This window comes from Ochotona princeps, chromosome 4, assembly GCF_030435755.1.
Source record: "Ochotona princeps isolate mOchPri1 chromosome 4, mOchPri1.hap1, whole genome shotgun sequence".
Classification (NCBI taxonomy): Eukaryota; Metazoa; Chordata; class Mammalia; order Lagomorpha; family Ochotonidae; genus Ochotona; species Ochotona princeps.
In genome coordinates, this window is record NC_080835.1 from 61,733,509 (window position 1) to 61,753,578 (window position 20,070).

A 20,070-nucleotide genomic window follows, 5' to 3' on the forward strand; every position below is an offset into this window, starting at 1 on the left:
ATGGTCTATCCACTGGTTTATTCTCTCAAATGTATGGAACAGCTGGGGCTAGGCCAGAGTGACATCAAGAGGAAGGAAGTCCACCCAAAGATGCATTTGCAGAAATGTGGACTGGAAATGGAGTAACTAGGATTTGAATTGGCACTCTGATAACAGAATGGGGGCATCCCAGGTGGGAGCTTACCCCACCGTTTCACATGCCTACACTGGAACAAACTCTTGTAAAAGACTTTCTCCCAAAATATGCTGCAGTACCTTCCCAGAAAGGCCAAGAACTCTGGTCTTATTTTTATGTTCTTTATCAATTCATCTCCCTTTTGGAGATGAATCCCATTTGGATCTCCTACTCCCTTCCCACTTTCTCAAATCCACTTTATATAATAAATGGAGACTCTCCTGAAGCACAACTGTGATGCCATTGTTCTCTTGCTTAAATATTCTCCTTGACTATCATTATGCTGGATATAGTATCAATTCTTCAGTGTTATAAGACTGATGTATGTAAATATCCCCCTCATATATATCTTATCCTAGAATAAAGCCTGTACTTCATGATTTGGTCCAGTGAACCAATTGCCTATAATTCATATCTATCTCAGACAATGAAATCTTACCTTTTCTCCACAACAGAATTCAAATGGCACACTGTGTTATGCAATGCTTTTTTCTCATCTTTCAAAGACAGATGACTTATCACCTTCCTTGAAGTTTCCAAAAGATATTTATTTTTAGCTATTTTATGGCACATATATTCCTCTTATTCTGCCAAAGTTGCTGCTATTTATACTTCTGAATTAGCTTGCCTTGAACCAAGTTCTTGATATAACCAAGTTCCTTGAATGCCAATATTCTGAAGCCTAGATGTTTTCTTACAGGGTGACTTGCACCCTTGAATATTAAAGATATTCAATAGATATTTCTTGATGCTATTAGACAGTTTTACTTTCTCCTCTGTCTTTGCCACAGACCTCTTATTTCTTTCATGAAATGGCACACAGGCTGATCTAAGATTACTGCCTACTTGAACAAAAAAGATACATCTGGACGTGAGGAGGATGATTCATTTTAGACTCATCTTCAGGAAAAGCATAACATAACATGCTTATAACATTAGGAAAAAGCATAACATAACATAAAAGCATAACATAAACGGCAGCTCATAAAATTATTCAATCCTTAATTTTTTTGCAAGAGAAAAATCATTATTTTTTGTTTATTTTACTTACGTAAATTGAAAAAACCTCTTGCATTTCACAATACAGAATTAGGAGCATGCTTCCCACCTTCTACTGTCTGCCAACATTCCCTAGCCACTCTTCTCCTTCCTTATTTCTTCACTTTCTTTTATTCTTTTTAAAACATTTTTACAACTATGGCATTCTTGCCTTTCACTTAAAAAAGATTTATTTTATTTTTATTGGAAGGGCAGATACACAGAGAGAACGAGAGACAGAGAGGAAGATCTTCCATTTGATGATTCACTCCCCCAAGTGGCCGCAATGGCCAGATCTGAGCTGATCCAAAGCCAAGAGCCAGGAGCTTCTTCCATGTCTCCCACACGAGTATGGGGTCCCAAGGCTTTGGACTATCCTCCACTGCTTTCCAAGGCCACAGGCAGGGAGCTGGATGGGAAGCAGAGCTGCCGGGATACGAACTGGTGCCTATTTAGGATCCCAGCACATGCAAGGTGAGGTCTTTAGCCGCCAGGCTATTGCTCCAGGCCCCATCCCTTCACTTTTAAATCACAGGCTTAATGCTCCATTAGTAAAAGTTTCAACAAATAGCAGGTAGGACAAAATCCTACTGTTTCTCAAGAATACAGACACACGCTTTAAACAATAATAAAACATCAAGATTTCAGGTGAAATGACTTGTTTAGGCCCATTGTAGTGATTAATGGCAGGTACCACATTCAGAGTTCTTGGTTTCACAATCAGACTCTAAAAATTTCAGAATGTTGGCACTGCCATTGTGATATAGTGTGTTAAGCTGCCACTTATGACACTAGTATCCCGCATGAGCTTCAGTTTAAGTCCCAGATGCTCCACTTTCCATCTAGTTTCCTGTTAGTATTCCTGGGAAAGGAGCAGAAGATGATTTAAGTGTTTGTGGTCCAGGCTACTATGTGGGAGACTTGCATGGAAATTCTCATTCCTGGCCTTGAACAGGGCTAGCTCTGGCTATGGATAAATTTGGGCAATGATAGATAATTCTCTCTTCCCTCTCCATCTCTTTCCTTTCTCTCTGCCTGCAACCCCTCTGTAACCCTGCCTACAAATAAATAAATCAAGCTTTTAAAAACATGTCAGAATGAACAAACCTATTGATATCAACAAAATGATAAGTTAAACTCATGAAGTGGTTAGCAGATCTGCTAGACTGCCTGAATTCTATATCGGAGTGCCTAGTTTGAGTCCCATGTATGTTTCTGACGCCAGCTTCTTGATAATACGTGCCCTGAAAGAAACCAGGAATGGCTGGAGAATGACTCCCTGTCGTCCACATGGGAGATGTGGAGAGCATTTTGAACCCTGGCTGGGGCCTAGCACAGTCCCAACTGTTGCAGGCATTTGGGGACTACATCAGCAGAAGGAAATGTCCCTTCCTTGTTTGCCTCTCTCATTTCTCACTGTGTCTGCATCTGTATTTGCCTCTTCTTTCCTCTCTCCATTTTTCAAATAAATAAATAAGTCAAAAAACTTACATTAAAACCAGGAAATTTCTTCGGAAGCTAGTCCTTTAAAAATAGAATCTTAGACTTGATTTTTGTTGACCTTTGAAGAAGATGAGCAAATGTGTGAGCTGTGAACGTCACAAGGATACTCATGTACTGTCCCACCGTCTGTTGTTGCCCTGGAAACTCTCCTGCCCCTCCCTCTGCCTACACAACTTTACTGTCTTATTGACATTATTTCCTCTGGCTTTCCTGAAGTTTATATCATAAACTTAGCAGGGAAAGCTAAGACCTATGACAATAATGATGCCCATATATTGACAACTGAAGTGCCAGATCTCTTCCCTCAGGAAGAATCACAGAACTATTTCTGGTGTATTTTGCCTTGATCATGAACTACTTTGCCCCTATATGACTGTAATCACACCCTCCACAGCTTATACCTGTAAGCCTTTCCATAGAGTGGAGCTTATAACTCCTCATGGTGTCCCACTGTTAAAGTCTAGGTAAGTTCTGTATGGTGACATGGGTTTAAAAAGCGGAATGCTCCCTCGGAAGTACTTTTGGAAGCTAGGCGAAAGTGAGTGCATAAGCAAAGGACTTTGAAAATAGACTTGAAAAAAATCCTATTTGGTAACCTTAAATGCTAATGGAAACAAACAACGGGAATGGTACTTACAGTGAGTAATATCAGGTGGACCGTAAGGATCAGTCATATAAATTGTGGTGGGTTTGCCAACTTTTAGATAAACTACATCTGATGTATTCTTCAATATTGCTACTGCCTCTTCATGTGTTACTTCTTCTAAACTGTAGTTGTTTACCTGAAAGGGAAAACAATTCAATATCAGAGCTAAAACTATGCAGTAGTACAGAAATATTTTAGTTCAGAATGTATCTGGAATTACTATTTTTAAAGATTATATTCTGGGTTTGGCATGATGACCCAGTGGTTAACTCCTTGGCTTGCATGTGCCAGGATCCCATTTAGGCACTGGTTCATGTCCTGACTGTTCCACTTCCCATCCAGCTCCCTGCTTGTCTCCTGGAAAAAGAAATGGAGGATGGCCCAAAGCTTTGGGACCCTGTATCTATGCGGGAGATCAGGAAGAAATTCTTGGCTCCTCGCTTTAGATCAGCTCAGCACCAGCCATTGCAGCCACTCAGGGAGTGGACCAGTAAAAGAGAGATCTTTCTCTCTGTCTCTCTTTCTCTCTGAATAACTTCCTTTCTAATAAAAATAAATAAATCATTTATAAGTAAATACATAGCATTTCAATGATTGGTATAGTTATTATACCATATTTTGAAAGAAAAGTGGACTAAGCATTAGCCAAAGCAGTTAAGATGTAGTCCCTGCTGCCATAAAATAACACTGCTTTTGTTTCTTTCTATAATTATGTGATATATTAGAACAAAAACCAGAATAACACTTGTGGGAAAAAGAAACAAGAGGACAGATGTCTTTTTTATCATATAGATTTTTTCTGATTACAAAATTAATACATTTAATTGAAGAAGGCAAAAAAAAAACCCTAAAAACGATTTCCCTACTTGTATATTTTTAAAAGATTTATTTGAAAAATAGAGAAAGAGAACAGAGGGTAGGATCTTTCTACTGATTCACTGATTCATTTCCAAATGGCTGCAAAGGCCAGGGCTGGGCTCAGCCAAAACCAAGAGACAGAAGCTTCTTCCAAGTATCCCGCTTAGGTGCAGGCATCCAGGTATTTGAGCCATTTTCCACTTTTTTCCCAAACATATTTGCAGGGAGATGGATCAAATGTGGGGCAGCCAAGATTTGAACTAGTACTCATGTAGGAGGCCAGCATTTCAGGCAGCAGCTTAACTCATTCATGTTGTAATGCTGGCCCCTTCTATACATTTATCCAAGCAATGGTAAGCATATTATAAACATTCTCTTGGAGTTGAATTTTTAAGCTAGAGGGATAATTCACCCATAACATTAATATGTTTTAACATCATGATTTTTCAGAGAGAATTATAGTGCAGAATTATAACAATTTAGCTTGTTCCTTACTAGTGTATTTTGAGTTTGCTTTCTTTGCTACTATAAGTAATGATGCAAAAAGATCATATTAATATTTTCTTTGAGATGATTTGAGCAAATGGAATTTATGGAGTACACTAAGGTTTTTTGGTGCTTATTCCAAAATGACACTTTGAAAGATGAAGCAATTTATGAGTTTTCCAAGATTATATGAGAGTCTCCAGTTTCTATAAAATTGCCATACTTGGATTTTCTCATTTACAAAATAAAGTTCTCATGAAAATGTCATTTAATATGATTTTATTTGCCAAGTAAAGTGTGCTATTGTTGGAACCCCGTGATTTGTATGTACACACGATAATCTATTGCCATCATATTCACAATAATGCCCGTTTTCAATGTACAAATTTAAACATAATGCCTTTTCTTTACTGAGGAAAGTGCAATTCCAGGTTTATGCCAGTGACATTCCAATGAATTTCTGCACTGCTTCTCTGAAATAGTTTTAAGATAACATTTCCACACAGTGTAGCCTTTGAAGAAATATTTGAAGAAAATAAGCTCTCAGAATTATCATTTTTTTTTTTTTTGCTTTACTTGAAAGGCAAACAGACAAATTTAGACAGACAGATGGAGAGTGATCTTCTAATAGTCTACTCGCCAGATACTTGCAACAGCCTGGGCTATGTCAGACGGAAGCTTGCAGCCTGCAATTCAATGCAAGTCTCCCAAATAGGTGAGCTCAAGCCTTTGAGCCATTCCCTTTTAATTTCCAGGGTATACATTAGCAGGAGGCTGGGTCAGACATAAAAAACCCAGCACTTACCGAAGCACGATAAAAGGGAAAGTGGGCTTCCCAAGCAGTGATTTAGTAATAGCACCAATATGTTTGCCCCAGGAAGAATTTTAAATATTTAAAATTTTAAATGTCTACAGTAGATATTCATACTGCAATTTATCCTCACTTCAAGGTATACTTGGTTTCACTATTCATACACAAACACGCCCACAGACATGTTTACCTATATTTCTATCGACCTTATATTTCGCACGGAGTTTGCCTTATATCAGAGAGAACATACGATATTTGTCCCTTTGGGATTGACTTATTTTACTGGAAATAATTGTATCTATTTGGGACCATTTGGCTGAAAATAGTAGAATTTCATTTTTTTAAAAGACTGAATAGTATTCCATAGAGTAGATGTACAATGGATATATTCCCAAAAGTGGAATAGCTGGGTCATATTGTAGATTCATTTTTCAGTTGTCTTAGCGTTCTCCATATTGATTTCCATAAAGGGTAGCTTTATCCCCACATCTACTCCAACAGGTGTTGCAGTACCTTTCTGAATATAGGTCAGTCTCATTGGAGTTAGATAGAATTTCAGTGTGATTTTATTTGTATTTTTCCAGTAGCTAGGGAGCCTGAGCATTTTTAAAATGTCTAGTAGTCTTTTTAACTTGTTCTTTTGAAAAATGTCTGTTCATTTCCTTTGCCCATTTCTTCATAGGGCTGCTTGTTTTTCTTCTTTTGAGTTTCTGAAGCTTTTTGTAAATCCTGCATATTAGTCCATCATTGGTTGTGTAGTGTGCAAACATTCTGTTCCATTCTGTTTGTTGCTTCTTCACTTTACTGATTATTTCCTTTGCTGTACAGAAGTTTCTTAGTTTGTCTTTGCCTGTGCTTTTTCTAGTGACTGCCTATGCTTTTTTTTTTCTGTTGAATGATACAGGTTTAAGGTAAATGCACCAAGAACACTGAATTGAACCCCTATGATATGGTATGGTAGAGTGTGGAATGTACTCAAGACCCTAAGCAGATACTTGAAATGGCAGACACTACTTGGTTCTATACTTCCTTAAATACTTTAACATAAATACACGAAAAACTACTCCTTAATTTTCATTGTCCACAATTTATTCACTTACTAGTAAACATTTATTTCAACCGATTATGTGCCAGGTACCATTATAGTTATAAGATATACCATGATAAATAATAAGTAATAATAGTAAGCACCTATAAAGCCTATATTATTTTTTAAAAATATATTTGTTTGTATTGGAAAGGCAGATATACAGAGAAGGAAAGATAGAAAGATCTTCTATCCACTGGTCTATTCCCAAGGGGCTACAACAGCTGGAACCGAGCTGATGTAAGGCCAGGAGCTCCTTCTGGGTCTCCCACATGGGTACAAGATACCAAGACTTTGGGCCATCCTCTACTTCTTTTCTAAGCCACAAGCAAGCAGATGGATAGGAAGTGGAGTAGCTGGGACATGAATCCACAACCATATAAGATCCTGGTATATGCAAGACAAGGATTTAGCTACTAAACCATTGTATTGGGCCCTAAATTCTATACTATTATAATATTTAAAAGCCTGTAGTAATAAAATCATTCTAAAGTATTTTACATACAAGAGCACTTCAAAAGCTTTGCGAAAGGGATTAAAAGGCAATAAATATTGCCCATGAACTTTTTTTAATTTTATTTTTTATCTTTTTAAAAAATTTTATTTATTTATTTTTTAAAATATCTTAGTTGATTAGGGTACAAAGGGTCAAAGCCTACAGGAAAGTGGGTTATACCATTGTTTCCACACTAATATCATCTTTTCTTCCCTGTATCTGGGGCTAGGGGAGAAACAAAGGGAAAAGCCCCACCCAGCCTCCCACCTATCCTAGGTCCCTGATGAGAGGCAAGCACCGAGGGTCCTGCTCAAGCAGTTTTGATAGTTCAACAGTTCTGAATTGCTGCCAATCTCGGTGTTCCAATCATGATGAAACCTATTCAGAATCCACTGGCTGACACAGTCTCTTCATGGTTGGGGTTCTGAGATCAGCAGTTCAGTTGGAGGGATCTCCAAAGAAACTTCATCTGAGATGATCCCAAAAATGATTCTTAACTTCCACCTGAACCAATGGGTGTTGTAGTCCAGCTTGATCCTACCCACTTCATACTCAGTTCTCACACAAACCAGTTTGAGCTGCAGCCTAGTTGGGGTGTCTCCCCATAATCCCCACCAGGCCTCCTATGCTGGTTTCCATGCATGCCAGAATGTACCGCAGACTTGTTCAGTCCGTCCCACATCCCATTTAGCTCTCATACTGTCTCAATGGGCACTGAAGCCTAGTTCAACCCAACCAACCTACTATCCAACCCACAAACTTACTGACAGGTGCCTTTCTGTCTAGCTCCCCATGCCCCTGTCCTGATTTTCGTGCTCTCCAGTGGGAGTGGTTACCCATGAGGGAGGTACCCACTATCTCCCTACTAGGCCTCTCCAACTTCCAGATTATGCACTCTCCAGTGGTTCTGGCATTTAAGTTGACAGAATTAGCCTCCAGCGCCAGCCTCTGCCATCTGATGCTACGGCAAAGCCCAACCAACACTCACCCACTCTAATTTTTGCTTGCACCAGTCGGAACAGTAAGCTCAGCATGGCCCTCCCTAATCTAGCTCACATGAGGCCCACAAGTGTTGTAGCCCTGCCTGGCCTGGTCTGCCCCCATCCCAGCTCATGCTCTCTTATGGGAGTGGGTGTCCAGCAGGGGAGCCCACATTCTCCTGCCGGCTTTGCCTCCTCCCCTCCCCCGCCGGTTCTCATGTGTGTTGTTTGGGCGCTGCAAATCACATCTGGTATGGCTCACCTCACCTTGGCATTCCTCAATGTGCACTGGTATGTGTTGCAACCAAAGCTGGCCTGACCCACACTCTATGCTGGTGCTCGGATTCGCCAGCAATTGATGTGAACGGGTTCAGCCTGGTCTTCCCCCTACCTATGCTGTATGTACGATGGTGGGTATCTTCCTCTGGCCTGGTCTGGGTTGCTCCATATCAGGGTTCTTGCACTCACCTGTAGGGGCTGTGTTCTGACAGAGGAGTTTCCCAAGCTCCTCCTTCAGAACCTCTCCCTATGCCAGGGCTTGTGCATACTGGTGGTTCCATGGGCCAGCCCTCCTTGCTGGCCTTCAATTCCTTCGAGTTCTTGGTGTTGCATGTCTCACCCCAGCCAAGGCTTGTCCATACCCAGACACTGCTCACACATGGCTCAGTAGGGGCAGAGACCCAGTCTAGTCCGTCCTACATCTACCCAGGTTCTCCAGAGCGCTAGATGGTGCTGGCGTCTGGCCCTGCTTGGTGCGCCGAGTCCCAGGCCACACTTGTGCCTAGGGAGATTGCAGCCATATCTAGACCAGAATGAAGCCCCCACTGCAGCCCCTGCACCCTCCTGTGGGAATCCCAACCCAGCAACGGTGTACTCTCACAGTTCCCTAACTAAGTCTATTCCTAGTCCTAGATTATGTGCGCATGTCAGTGGGTGCCCATGACCTTTTAAAAGCACCTTTGTGTATCAGCAATAAAATCTCATAACAATCACTTATAGCTGCTTTTATCACAATATTGTTAAGCAGGAGAAAAATATGTTTTTGAGAGACTAAGAAATTTATTCAACAGCATTGATCTACTATGAGGAAGAATTCAAAGCCAGGCAATTTGGATCATATTCAATCATTTGGTCATATTGCTTCTTCCAAATGAACAAGGGTTCTGCTCTCACAAAATCCACACTTGGATAGAACTCAGTTGTTTGTAGGATGAATAGAAAGATGCATAGATCCATGAAGAAAAGTTCATGTGGAGAATTACACACAAGGTAGCATAATTATTAATATCAGCCCTTAAACAAAGAGAAATCATTAAAAATAGAACTAGCTATATTTAAGACTTGCATGTCGTATATTCTAGGACTTCTGTGGAGTATCTTTCAACATAAATCATGTAATTGACCTTTACTCTAGCTCGTGGAGGTGGATACTAATAAGTAGGTACATTTTCAATATGAGAACAACTCATAATAATGGTAGCTCACAATAGTTGTGGTTCAGTCACATTTCAGTTGGCGATGAAGTGTTGAAAATTTTACATATATGTGTGTCATGGAATGGACATATGTTGACCCACCTATAGAGTATAGGGGTTAAGAAATCAAGCTTTTGAGTCACAGAGATTGGGATATGAATCCTGGCTTCAGAATTTCCTAGTTCTGGAACCTTGGGAAATTTACTTAATCTAAATCTCAATTTCGACATATGTAAAAATAATAATAATCATGCCTTCCAGGGTGATGATTTAAATGTGTTGGTTTATTTAAAGTGGCAAGTCACACTAAAGTACTGAACGATTGGTCTTAGCATTATTACTATTGTCATTATCCAACTCCTCCCAGAAAACAGGATTTCTCAGTGACAATTTTCGCTGATCATTTTCCCGCAAACATCTGTGAACTGATGAGTTTAATTAGGGTACTGTTGATGAGGCTTCTGTGTGGTCTTTTAAAAAATTCAGAACAGTACAGGATCTGGACTCAAAGGTTCTCTTTTGTGTTGAAGATTTCGAAACGGTTTCACAGAAGTGGCTTTGTTTGTGTTAATTACGTGTATGCATTATCTTGTGAACTCTCAAAATAAAGGTCATACAGCTGGAACAAATTGTATGCAGAGAGAAAGGACATCACACAAATTAGCTAGTTGCTCCTGTTATTGTTTTTTGTTGTCTTTTAAATTTTTTTTCAGTTTTAAAAAAAATTGCACTAAGTATCTATAATAGTGAACACTTAGCAAGTGGCCTGGTTTCAGGGAGAAAAAACATCGTATGAACGATTCTCCTAGGAGGGGTGCTACACAGAGGAGGACATCTGTGCAGCCTCCCTGTACATTACCAATGGGAGAAAAAAGAGGGAACACTGAATTTTAGCATGTTGCAGAAGACAGCAAAGCAACTGAAGGAAGTCATTATGGAGACCTGCAATTATGAAACATGGAAAGTTTTGTGGAAATCAATGTGAGAAATGAGTGATACCATGAACATGGAAAGACTGGGAAACAGAAGACAGTAAACAAATAGATGTCAAACAACCATAATCAGACTGTGACTTTGATGATCCTGCTGCTGGAAGGAGTTTCCTCCTTTTCAGTGCTCTTCCTGAGTGCACTGTCACCGCCTATCCTGTCCAGCACTCATTCCTACTGTGCTTATCGCCAACAACACTGGCCTCAAGGATGGTGATTACTTCTTAGTTTTGTATTGCCACAGCTGATATGTTGTAAATAATTGTCACTTGACATATGTTGACATAATAGGCCTGATGATTTTTTAAAATGATTGTGGCACACAAAGAAAAAAAATGATCAAATTTTCTAGCTTATGGGAAGAAAGTGATACTTTTTAGGGATTCTATTTTACAGTTTGTGTGGAGACAAAGAAAGGAATGAGAATGAAGGCCGTTTGAGCAGCCACAAATGTTTACTGGACACTTGCTGTGTGCCAGGCAGGGGGCATGAGGAGGAAAACCTGGAAAGCTATGTGAACATATAAGGTACACTATCACATCAGCAAATAAAGTCACACCAGCATCAAAAGTACAGCATCACATCTCTATCAATGTGAAAGATTTTCTTTTTCAGTGATAATTGATGAATTTCTTAACTTTCATTTTAATTGACTCAAGTTTCCTCATTACCAGTGGTCACCAAAATGGACAGCATGGTATGAACCCCAAGGCTATGCAGATTAACAAAGCATTTGAATGTTACTGATATTTGTCACAATAATGTATGCATATTACTTATGGATGTTTTCTTTCACTTTGAAAGAAATATTTATTCATCTGAAAGAGTTATAGAGAGCAAGAGAGAGAGCGAGAGATCATCTACCTGTTGTTTTATTCCACAGATGACTACAAAGGCTAGCCCTGGGCTAGGCCAAAACCAGTGCCAGGAACTTCATCCAGATGTCAATGTGGGGACCCAGCATTCAAGTCATTTTTCCATTTCTTTTCCCAGTTTACTTTCAGGGAGTTGGATCAGAAGTGGATCACCTGGGACTTGAACTGGTGGCTGTATGGGATGCTGGTATTGCAGGCACTGGCTTACATGTTAGGCCACGATACTGGCCCCATTTATGTATATTTTAAAATGTGGATGATATGTTACCATTTTGATGTATGTGGCAATTTGTCACATAGAGAAATACATCTATATTACAGACAAAACTTTTTGTATTTCACTGATAGGATGTGCCATTAAAATAATTCTGAAATGCCATTAAGACATCACAATTGCAGTGTAAGTTCCATAAGCACTGGTATATTACAGAATGTAAAGAAAATTAACAAGAAAAAACAGTGAAAAATTTTGACCATTAAATAAAAATGTCACTGTGACTGCAATTCAGTATAACATACTGCATTTGAAATAAATGAGATGAATAAATTAGAGAGTTGAATACATAGTTATCTGGTGGTTTTTCTGGTGTTTCAGAATTGATTCTATCAGAAGACAGAGACTGAACTGGTTCAAATGTCTCCTTGGAACAATTTTTAAGACAGAGGCAGAGACCCTACCCAAGAAATTCTGATTTGATTAGGGTTAAAGAGTAGGTATGCACAGCACAGTGTTGGAAAGTGTGCCCTGAAACTCAAATGTGTGAAAAGAATGTTGTGTTTGCCTTTAGGAGATGCCATTCCAAAGATTTTTTCTAGAAGGCTAGAATTCTCCTTACGTTTCTTGCTATCATTTTGGTCTGTAGAAATGGCTGACCCTGGACTGGTAATGCTGTTTACCATGAAATACCCGGAAAGCTTGGTCAGTCCTGATGAAACTTGCTGCTTGTGATGGTTGCCAGGATGCTGCCTGCTGGTGAACCATAAGGGCAAGAACAGGCCATGCCATGTTTGTCACTGGAAAACAGAACTCTATTTGATGTTCTTACTATAGAATATACATTTTGAAAAAATGAGATGCTCACACAAAGCATGTATCAGAGTATGCTGCATTGAACACGAGTGAATTGTTTTGTACTACTTTAAGAAGAGGCTGCTATGATAAAATAAGTTTGAAGACCAGAGTGTTATTCAAAATTAAGTAAGTCTATCGATTACAGGAATTCACAGACCTTTTCATCTTTAGCTTCACCAAAATTTTAGCACCTGTGTTATAGTGCTGTCATCCTATATGGCTACTGGTTCAAACTCTGGCTGCACCACTTCCCTAACACTTTGTGCTAATGCACCTGAGAAATCAGCAAAGGGTATCCCAGGTCCTTGGGTCCCTGTACACACAAGGGCCATCTAGAAGAAACTCCTGACAATTGGCTTTGTACTGGCCCAGCTCCACCCATAGTGGCCATCTGGGGAGTAGATCGGCAGATGGAAGATTTTTCTCTAAATCTCTCCTCCTCTCTGTATATCTGACTGTACATTAAAAATAAATCTTAAAAAAACCACTTAGGAATATACTGATCTAAAGCTATACTATCATGTTACAGAGGCTACATCAGAAGACCAAAGATACTTATGAATTTCCGTGAAATAGATTGAGTTCTAATTGATACACAGCTTTCCTGTGATGAAGTGCAATGTCTTTCTACTAAACTTTAATCTTTGTGAACTTTTCTCTCATCTACTCTCATTTTCTATTTCCCATACAAAGAAGAAAAACAAATGAGATTCACATCTCTGGTATTTTTAGGAAAAGGATGGGGAAGATCACATTTATTTAATATACTTGGCTCTATGTTTCAGCTTATTAGGCTTTTTAATAAAAACAGTATCTGAAAATACATGAAAGATTTTTGAAAATGATCAATATTACCCTTTAATTATCTACATCATGAAATTCAAGACAAACATATAATCTTTTCATTTTGAGATGTCAGTACTAAGATATTGGCACAAACTGCAAAAATCAGAAGTCATATCTCTCCATGAGATAAGTGCGTGCGCGCACACACTCACACACACACACACACACACACACACACACAAGCAAAATTCTAATTAGTAAGTACTAAGTAGCAAAGGAGATTTACAAAAATATTAAAGAGAATATATATCACATTTTTGGGTGCTCCATGAAACATTTGAGTTGTCTATGCTATAGTCACCTCATTTGAGACATTCATAGGCTTATGGCAAGAACAGCAGGATAACTTTTTCTCACAGTAGAATAAATGCAAACATCAGATGCTACAAAATTGCCTAAGTGTGTAGGACTGGAAATAAGACTGCAAGGGACCTAACAAAATTTTGTTTTAAGTGCAATAAATTCACAGATGATAAATGAACGTGTGGTAAAGTTTATTGTAGCAGCGAGCACATACAAAACAGTTTCAGAATGAAAAGCGACAAGACAACTGTTTTACAAACGTGTAAAAAGGAATTAGCCATCACTTATAGCTTTTTTTTCGTTTAATTTGAAAGGCTGATTTTTACAGAGAGAGAAGGAGAGAGAAGGGGAGAGAAAGAGAGATTGAGGGAGAGAAAGATTGAAAGAGAGAGAAATAATTTACCATCTGCTGGTTCATTGCCTGAAAGACCACAATGACCAGAGCTGAGTTGCCTAAAGCTGGGAGCCAGGAGCTTCTTGCAGGTCTTCCTTGTGGGTGCTGGACCTCAGTGACTTGGACCATCCTATACTGTCTTCCCAGATCATAAGCAGAGAGCAATCTGAGTAGCTGGGACACAAATAGGTGCCCATGTGAAATGCTGGTGCTTGCAGATGGAGGATTATCTTGCTACACCACTGCACCTGCCCCACAACTTCTTGTTTCTTAGGGCAGAGAGAGCTATGGCTACAGGGAACATTTTATGAGGAACTATATTTCAATATTATTTCACAGACCAATTTCTAATGATGGTTAGTTCCTCATGGATTGCTGCAGGTCAGTATTAAGTTCCCCATGCCTAAGGAGATTCTATCAGAGCAAGGGACTACTTCAATGGTTGCTTTTCTGCAAGATTCAGATGCATCAGAGGAGGTCAGGACAAAGAAAACATTTAAAATATATACTTTTCATGTTTGAGGTATAAGAAGTTCCTAGGGAAAAAAAGTTCTCAACATTTGTATGTGAGACTCACTTGGGAAAAAAGATTGAATTGACCTCAAATTCTAACGATTTTACTTGAAAAACTACAACTGTTATTACTATGATTAAAACACACATGGCTACACACATGGACACATACCCACACACAAAACAAAGACCAATTGTGTTTTCCCTAAAGGGACAATTCTGAGAGACTTTCTGAATCGTAAGTTATTCAGCCAGAAAAGACTAAGGTAAATACTGGAGTTTTTTTTCTAGTCAGAGTACTTACACATCTCTGATTGAATAATATTTGGGGTACTTTTTTCCTGAGATCTGAGAGAAAGGGGCTGCTGTAGTGGCACAGCTAAACCACTGCTTGAGATGGCAGTAAAACTCCTGGAGTGCCTGCTCCAGTTCCGAAAAGTCCACTTTTGATACAGCTTTCTACTAATGTACCAGAAAAATGATGGATGATGGCTCAAGTTTTTTAACACCTGCACCTCATGTCAGAGACCGGTCGAGTTCTGGCCTGTCTGGACTAGCCCAACCTTTGTGTTTACACCCATTTGATGAGTGAGCCAGCAGATGGAAGAGATTCCCCTGTCTGTCTCCTTTTCTTTCTCTGTCTCTGATTATTTCAAAGATCTGACTTAAAAATGAATAATAAAAACTTAAAGAGTTGAGAGAAGGAAATCATCTAAATCACTTTAGAAAGAATAGGATATTTGGAAAAAATATACATGGTGTGATACAGCTGTTGGGTTGCAGAATCTAAGGCATTTGTCCTTTCTTTAGCAGAGAAGCATGGAAGATGAAGATGATGAAGGGGACAGAATGTAGGATAACAAGAGGATAAAAGGTGGAAAGGAATGACAGAGGGGAGAGTATTCATAAACATTTGGGATTGAAAGAAGATATCTAGCCTTTTAGGATGACTCCAGTTGCCTTTTTTTTCTCTGAGTCTTTTTTTCCTACAGAATGTTATAAAATGAATCATTTTCTTTCATTTCCAGTTTGAGTTTAGCAGTTGCCTTGGAAGCACTAATTATGTTCCCCTTACATAAGAGAGGAGAGACCTATTATTTTTGAGGATTCATTTTTTTTTTCAAACTCACAACAGTTAAGGATTATGTCACAGCTATTTTTGAAATCATTATATCTACAATGACTATCAAGAAAATGGTAATGGCAAAAAATAGCATGGTGTTTGGAAAATCCTTTGATGAAATTATTTAGGCAGAGTTTTATTTTTTAAAGAATTCAGAAATAAAGCAAGAAATTTAAACATAACTGAAAAATTAACACTCACGTTACATGATTTTACAATAGCAGAAATTAAAGCAACATCACAAGTTTAACCAAACTTCTGCAGAACAATGAGTCAAAAGTGAAGTCATTCAGTGACATAGTCATTACTTGAGATTTAAACTATTCTTTTCATTTTTCAACTTAATGCTACCTAGTGTAAGGTTATCACAGTTTATTTTATTCCTGCAAATGTTTCAAAGAAAATTTATGCTCCACAGACAAGTTGTTCACTTTTTAAATGCCAATAACTCTTTCAGAAAACATAGCATCATAGGAATCAACATTTATGTTACAAGCAAACAGGCAAGGGGTCAGCATTGTGGCATGGCATCTTAAGCCACTGCTGTGATCCCAGCATCATATAAGAGAGCCAGTTTTTCTGGCTGCACCACTTCCAATCCAGACCTTTGCACCTGGGAAAACAGTGGAGGAAGGCTCAAGTGCTGGGGCCTCAGCCACTCCTGTGTGAGACCTGGATAGTGTTCCAGGAACCTAGCTTTGATTCTATCTACTTCCTTGGATTCTAGGGAGCTTGAATTTTATCCCAGTGGTCTAATTTGACAGTTGTAGAAAACATTGGTATTAGTGGTTTAATTTCACAGTTGACATTGAGAGGAGGGAATGATGCTTATTTAAATGTTTGATAGAATTAAATTATGAAATCTTAGAAATCAGGGACTCTGTATGTACTGGCAGAAGAAAAATGTTAGTGACTTGCATATATCAGTAAATTAGTACTGTAAACTTTTTTAGACAAAGCTCACCTCTTTAGCTGTGTGGAAATGATAATTTTTATTGCTGATAGAGAATGAATGAATTTAGAAAAACAGTACTTACTCAACATGTATGTATATCATGTATGTATAAGAAAACTGATGGGATTTTAGGTTTATCTTTTGAAAACACCCGCATTCCACTGTTGGTGAGAATGTAGGCTAGTGCAGCCACCATGGCATTCAGTATGGAGAGTGCTAAAACAAGTGAAAATTGAGCTACTATATAACCCAGCTATCCCACTCCTGGGAATCTATCCAAAGGAAATGAAATCTGCATATGAGAAAGGAACCTGCAACTCTATATTTATAGCATGTAATCTACAATAGCAAAGACATGGAAATAACTCAGATGCCTATTGAAAGAGGAATGGATAAAGAAGCTGTGGTATATCCACTCCATAAACAATTACTCAGCCATTAAAAAGAATGAAATTCTACCATTTGCATCAAAATAATAGACCCAACCAGAGACCATTATGTTCAGTGAAATAAGGGAAATAAGCCAGTCTCCAAAAGATAAATATAGTTTGTTCTCTCTGATATAAGGCAATCTTCAGGCAAAATACGAAACAAATATATACATAGCTAAACATGTATACAACATACATTTTCATAAACTGCATAATGGAGACTAGCATACCAGAAAGTAGATATGTTGCAGCATGCATCTCTATTACTGAATAAAAGACTCCCAATGAAACAGTTAAATATACCTAAATACACCTGTTATCCCTACCTATAATGCCATGATACATTTAAGTAGCAGAATGTTGGAGTTGTGACTGTTGCTAAAGGACTACACTATTGTAATAATATGAGGAAAAACAGTGGGGAGAGAGGGAATGAGAGAGTGGAGGGGGGAATCTCTGTGCCTAAGGAACCATATCATAAAAAATTTTAAAAAATTAAAAAATAAGAGAAAATACAAAAAAGGAAAATATCCATAGATCAAATAAAGTTTGACACGTGTTTCTGAACTCTTGCTCTAAAATCTATTCTCTCTTCCTTTTTATTTGTATGGACTAAACTCTGGCTCCTTCATTCAACTGTTACGCTCCTAAACCCAAAGTGACCTAGAGTTAGAAATAGGGTCCTTAGGAAGTAATTAAGTCAAGTGAGCTAAAGATAGGTTCGGAGCTCCAAAGGCCTGACTGCTGGATTTATGAGATGGATAGCTTCCGCTCACCAGAGCACAGAGGAAAAGCTGGATGAGGATGGAACAAGCAGGTGGCCGTTTTGATGCCAGGAAGATAGTCCTCATCAAAAAATAAATGATGGAATGTATGAGCTTCCTAATCTCTGAGAAAACAGATTCCTGTTGCTAAAGAACTAATCTATGGCATTTTGTAATGATAGCCTAGGTATACTATATCACACAGTAGAAATAAGAACTTTGCAAATATATATATATTTTTTTCCTTCAATTTTGCTAGAGTCATACTCACCATTAGTAGTCTGTCTCCTACTTGCAACCTTCCGTCTTTTTGTGCAGCTCCTCCATCTATAATTTTAGTTACATAGATGCTATTGTCTCCAGGAATGTGTTGGTTCCCCACACCTCCTGCAATAGAGAAGCCTAAACCTAGGGGAGAAAGAGCAAAAACAAAGAGAGAGAATGATACACCATTTTTTTTAAGCAATCATTTTCACATATAAAAAAAAAGGCCCTTAATTTGTTGTAACGGCAATAAATAGTAATATGGATTCCATATCAATTGAGTTCATTCTTTAACTTTGTTGATTAGTGTTAGTGAGGTAAAGCTCTTGAAAGCATGCCATGTGAACATTATATTTTTCAGACTGTGCACCTAACTCCTGATCCTCAGAGCATCAGTTCATAGTAGGCGACTAGCTACAACAAGGATCGAACAAAGGGTGTGGTGAGATCCAGGTGAGCCAGAAAAAACTGACGCTATTCTGCTCTTGTTGAGCTTTACCCTCCTCTTCATTGTCCAAACAGAGGACAGAGAATCAGCATTAACTGAGTAGAGATCAGGCTCTCCATGACTAAAAGTAGAGCTCTTAGAATGTTACACACATTCTGAGACAACACTATTTAGAAAGATACATTGGGTAGTTATATAATGATTTCATGTTTTCTTCTCTAGTTTTCTTGTCTTCATACTTCCTAGAACTTAACTGTTATAACATAGTGAGGACAGTGACATAAAAACGTGACTCCTCCTTGTGCACAGCCTGAAGGACAAAAACCATAGATTGTATGCTTTCATGTTTCTTTTCATTTGGGAGAGATGGGGAGAGGCTGGAAAGAGGGGTGAGGGTGGAAGGAGGAAGAGACGGTGGAAACGGGGGAGGGTGAAAAGAAGGATGGAGGGTGGAAAGAGGGTGGAAAGAGGGACAGAGAGAGAGGGTGAGGAAGAGGGGTGGGGTGGGGAAGACTTCCTAAATGTTCCCAACTGCACCTGGATGGAACTGTAGCCAGAACCAGGAACTCTATCTAGGCTCCCCATTGAATGGTCAGGAGTCATTACTGTTGCTTCCAGTCTTCCAGTCAAGAGCAGAGACTGAACTTTCTAACAGACATCTCTACCAGTCTTAAGTGCTAGGCCCAACGCTGGTCTCGGAACAGAGCTGTTTTAAAAGATCATTATGAGGTCACTTCAAAGGAATGACTGTTAACTCTGAACAGGCATAATGATAAAAATTTCCTTTTCAGAATATGATGGTATATATACATTCAGTACAACACTGGCAACATTTTGCTTGCATTTTAAAATTATAATTAACACATAGATTACTAAAAAAGAGATGTTAGCCAAAGGCCTTTGTTACTAAAGACGAAAAATTTCTGAAACCTGTCTTAAGATATTTTTCAAAGTCACACATCTAGTCAATTGCTAAAGTTATAAAAACTTTTACTACTTTCATGCAACAATGATGAAAAACACTTTCAAAGATACCCTACTTCACTATGCTTTTATTGCGTGAACAATGGGTTGGGCTATCTGCTCTCAAGAGAGCATACATGAGTGGTTAATGGAAAAGTGAGGACGAATAAATCATGAAGTAACACCTCTGGAATTATATTTGAAATGCAATTATTTTGTTAAATCAAGTACAATACTATTTAAAATAAATGGAAAATCAATTCAAATGGATAGGGCATTTAAAATTACTTAGCTAATTTCCTACTGAAGTGGATAATTATTGTATGTTTTCCTTTACTCATGAATTTCATTGACCTATTGCTTCACTGTAGCAAACATAACTCTAACTAGATCTTTTAACTATTTGTTTGAACTGCCCCTTACTGCTATGCAATTCAGTTTAACAGTAAGAAGTAATTTTGCAACAATCACATTAGAATGTGTTTTGGTTTGGATTTCTCTTTCCATTTTTAATGGTTACTGCTTTTAAAAGTTTTTGACTTGTTTAAAAAATTATTTATTTATTTGTTATTTTA

The 20,070-nt window shown here is 38.4% G+C and overlaps 1 protein-coding gene across 4 annotated transcripts in view; it reads right to left on the reverse strand.

The window, feature by feature from the left end:
- DLG2 (discs large MAGUK scaffold protein 2) overlaps positions 1-20,070 on the reverse strand; it is a 746,421-nt gene that overhangs the window by 446,622 nt on the left and 279,729 nt on the right. For 3 of the 4 annotated variants that reach the window (XM_058663676.1, XM_058663675.1, XM_058663674.1), the window contains exons 6-7: positions 18,092-18,228; positions 3,354-3,498 (exon numbers count right to left, since the gene is read on the reverse strand). In XM_058663676.1, the coding sequence (XP_058519659.1) occupies positions 3,354-3,498; positions 18,092-18,228 (282 nt within the window). Of the gene's footprint in view, positions 1-3,353; positions 3,499-18,091; positions 18,229-19,069; positions 19,203-20,070 lie in introns of those variants that run through there. The other variant, XM_058663677.1, reaches the window with a different exon arrangement.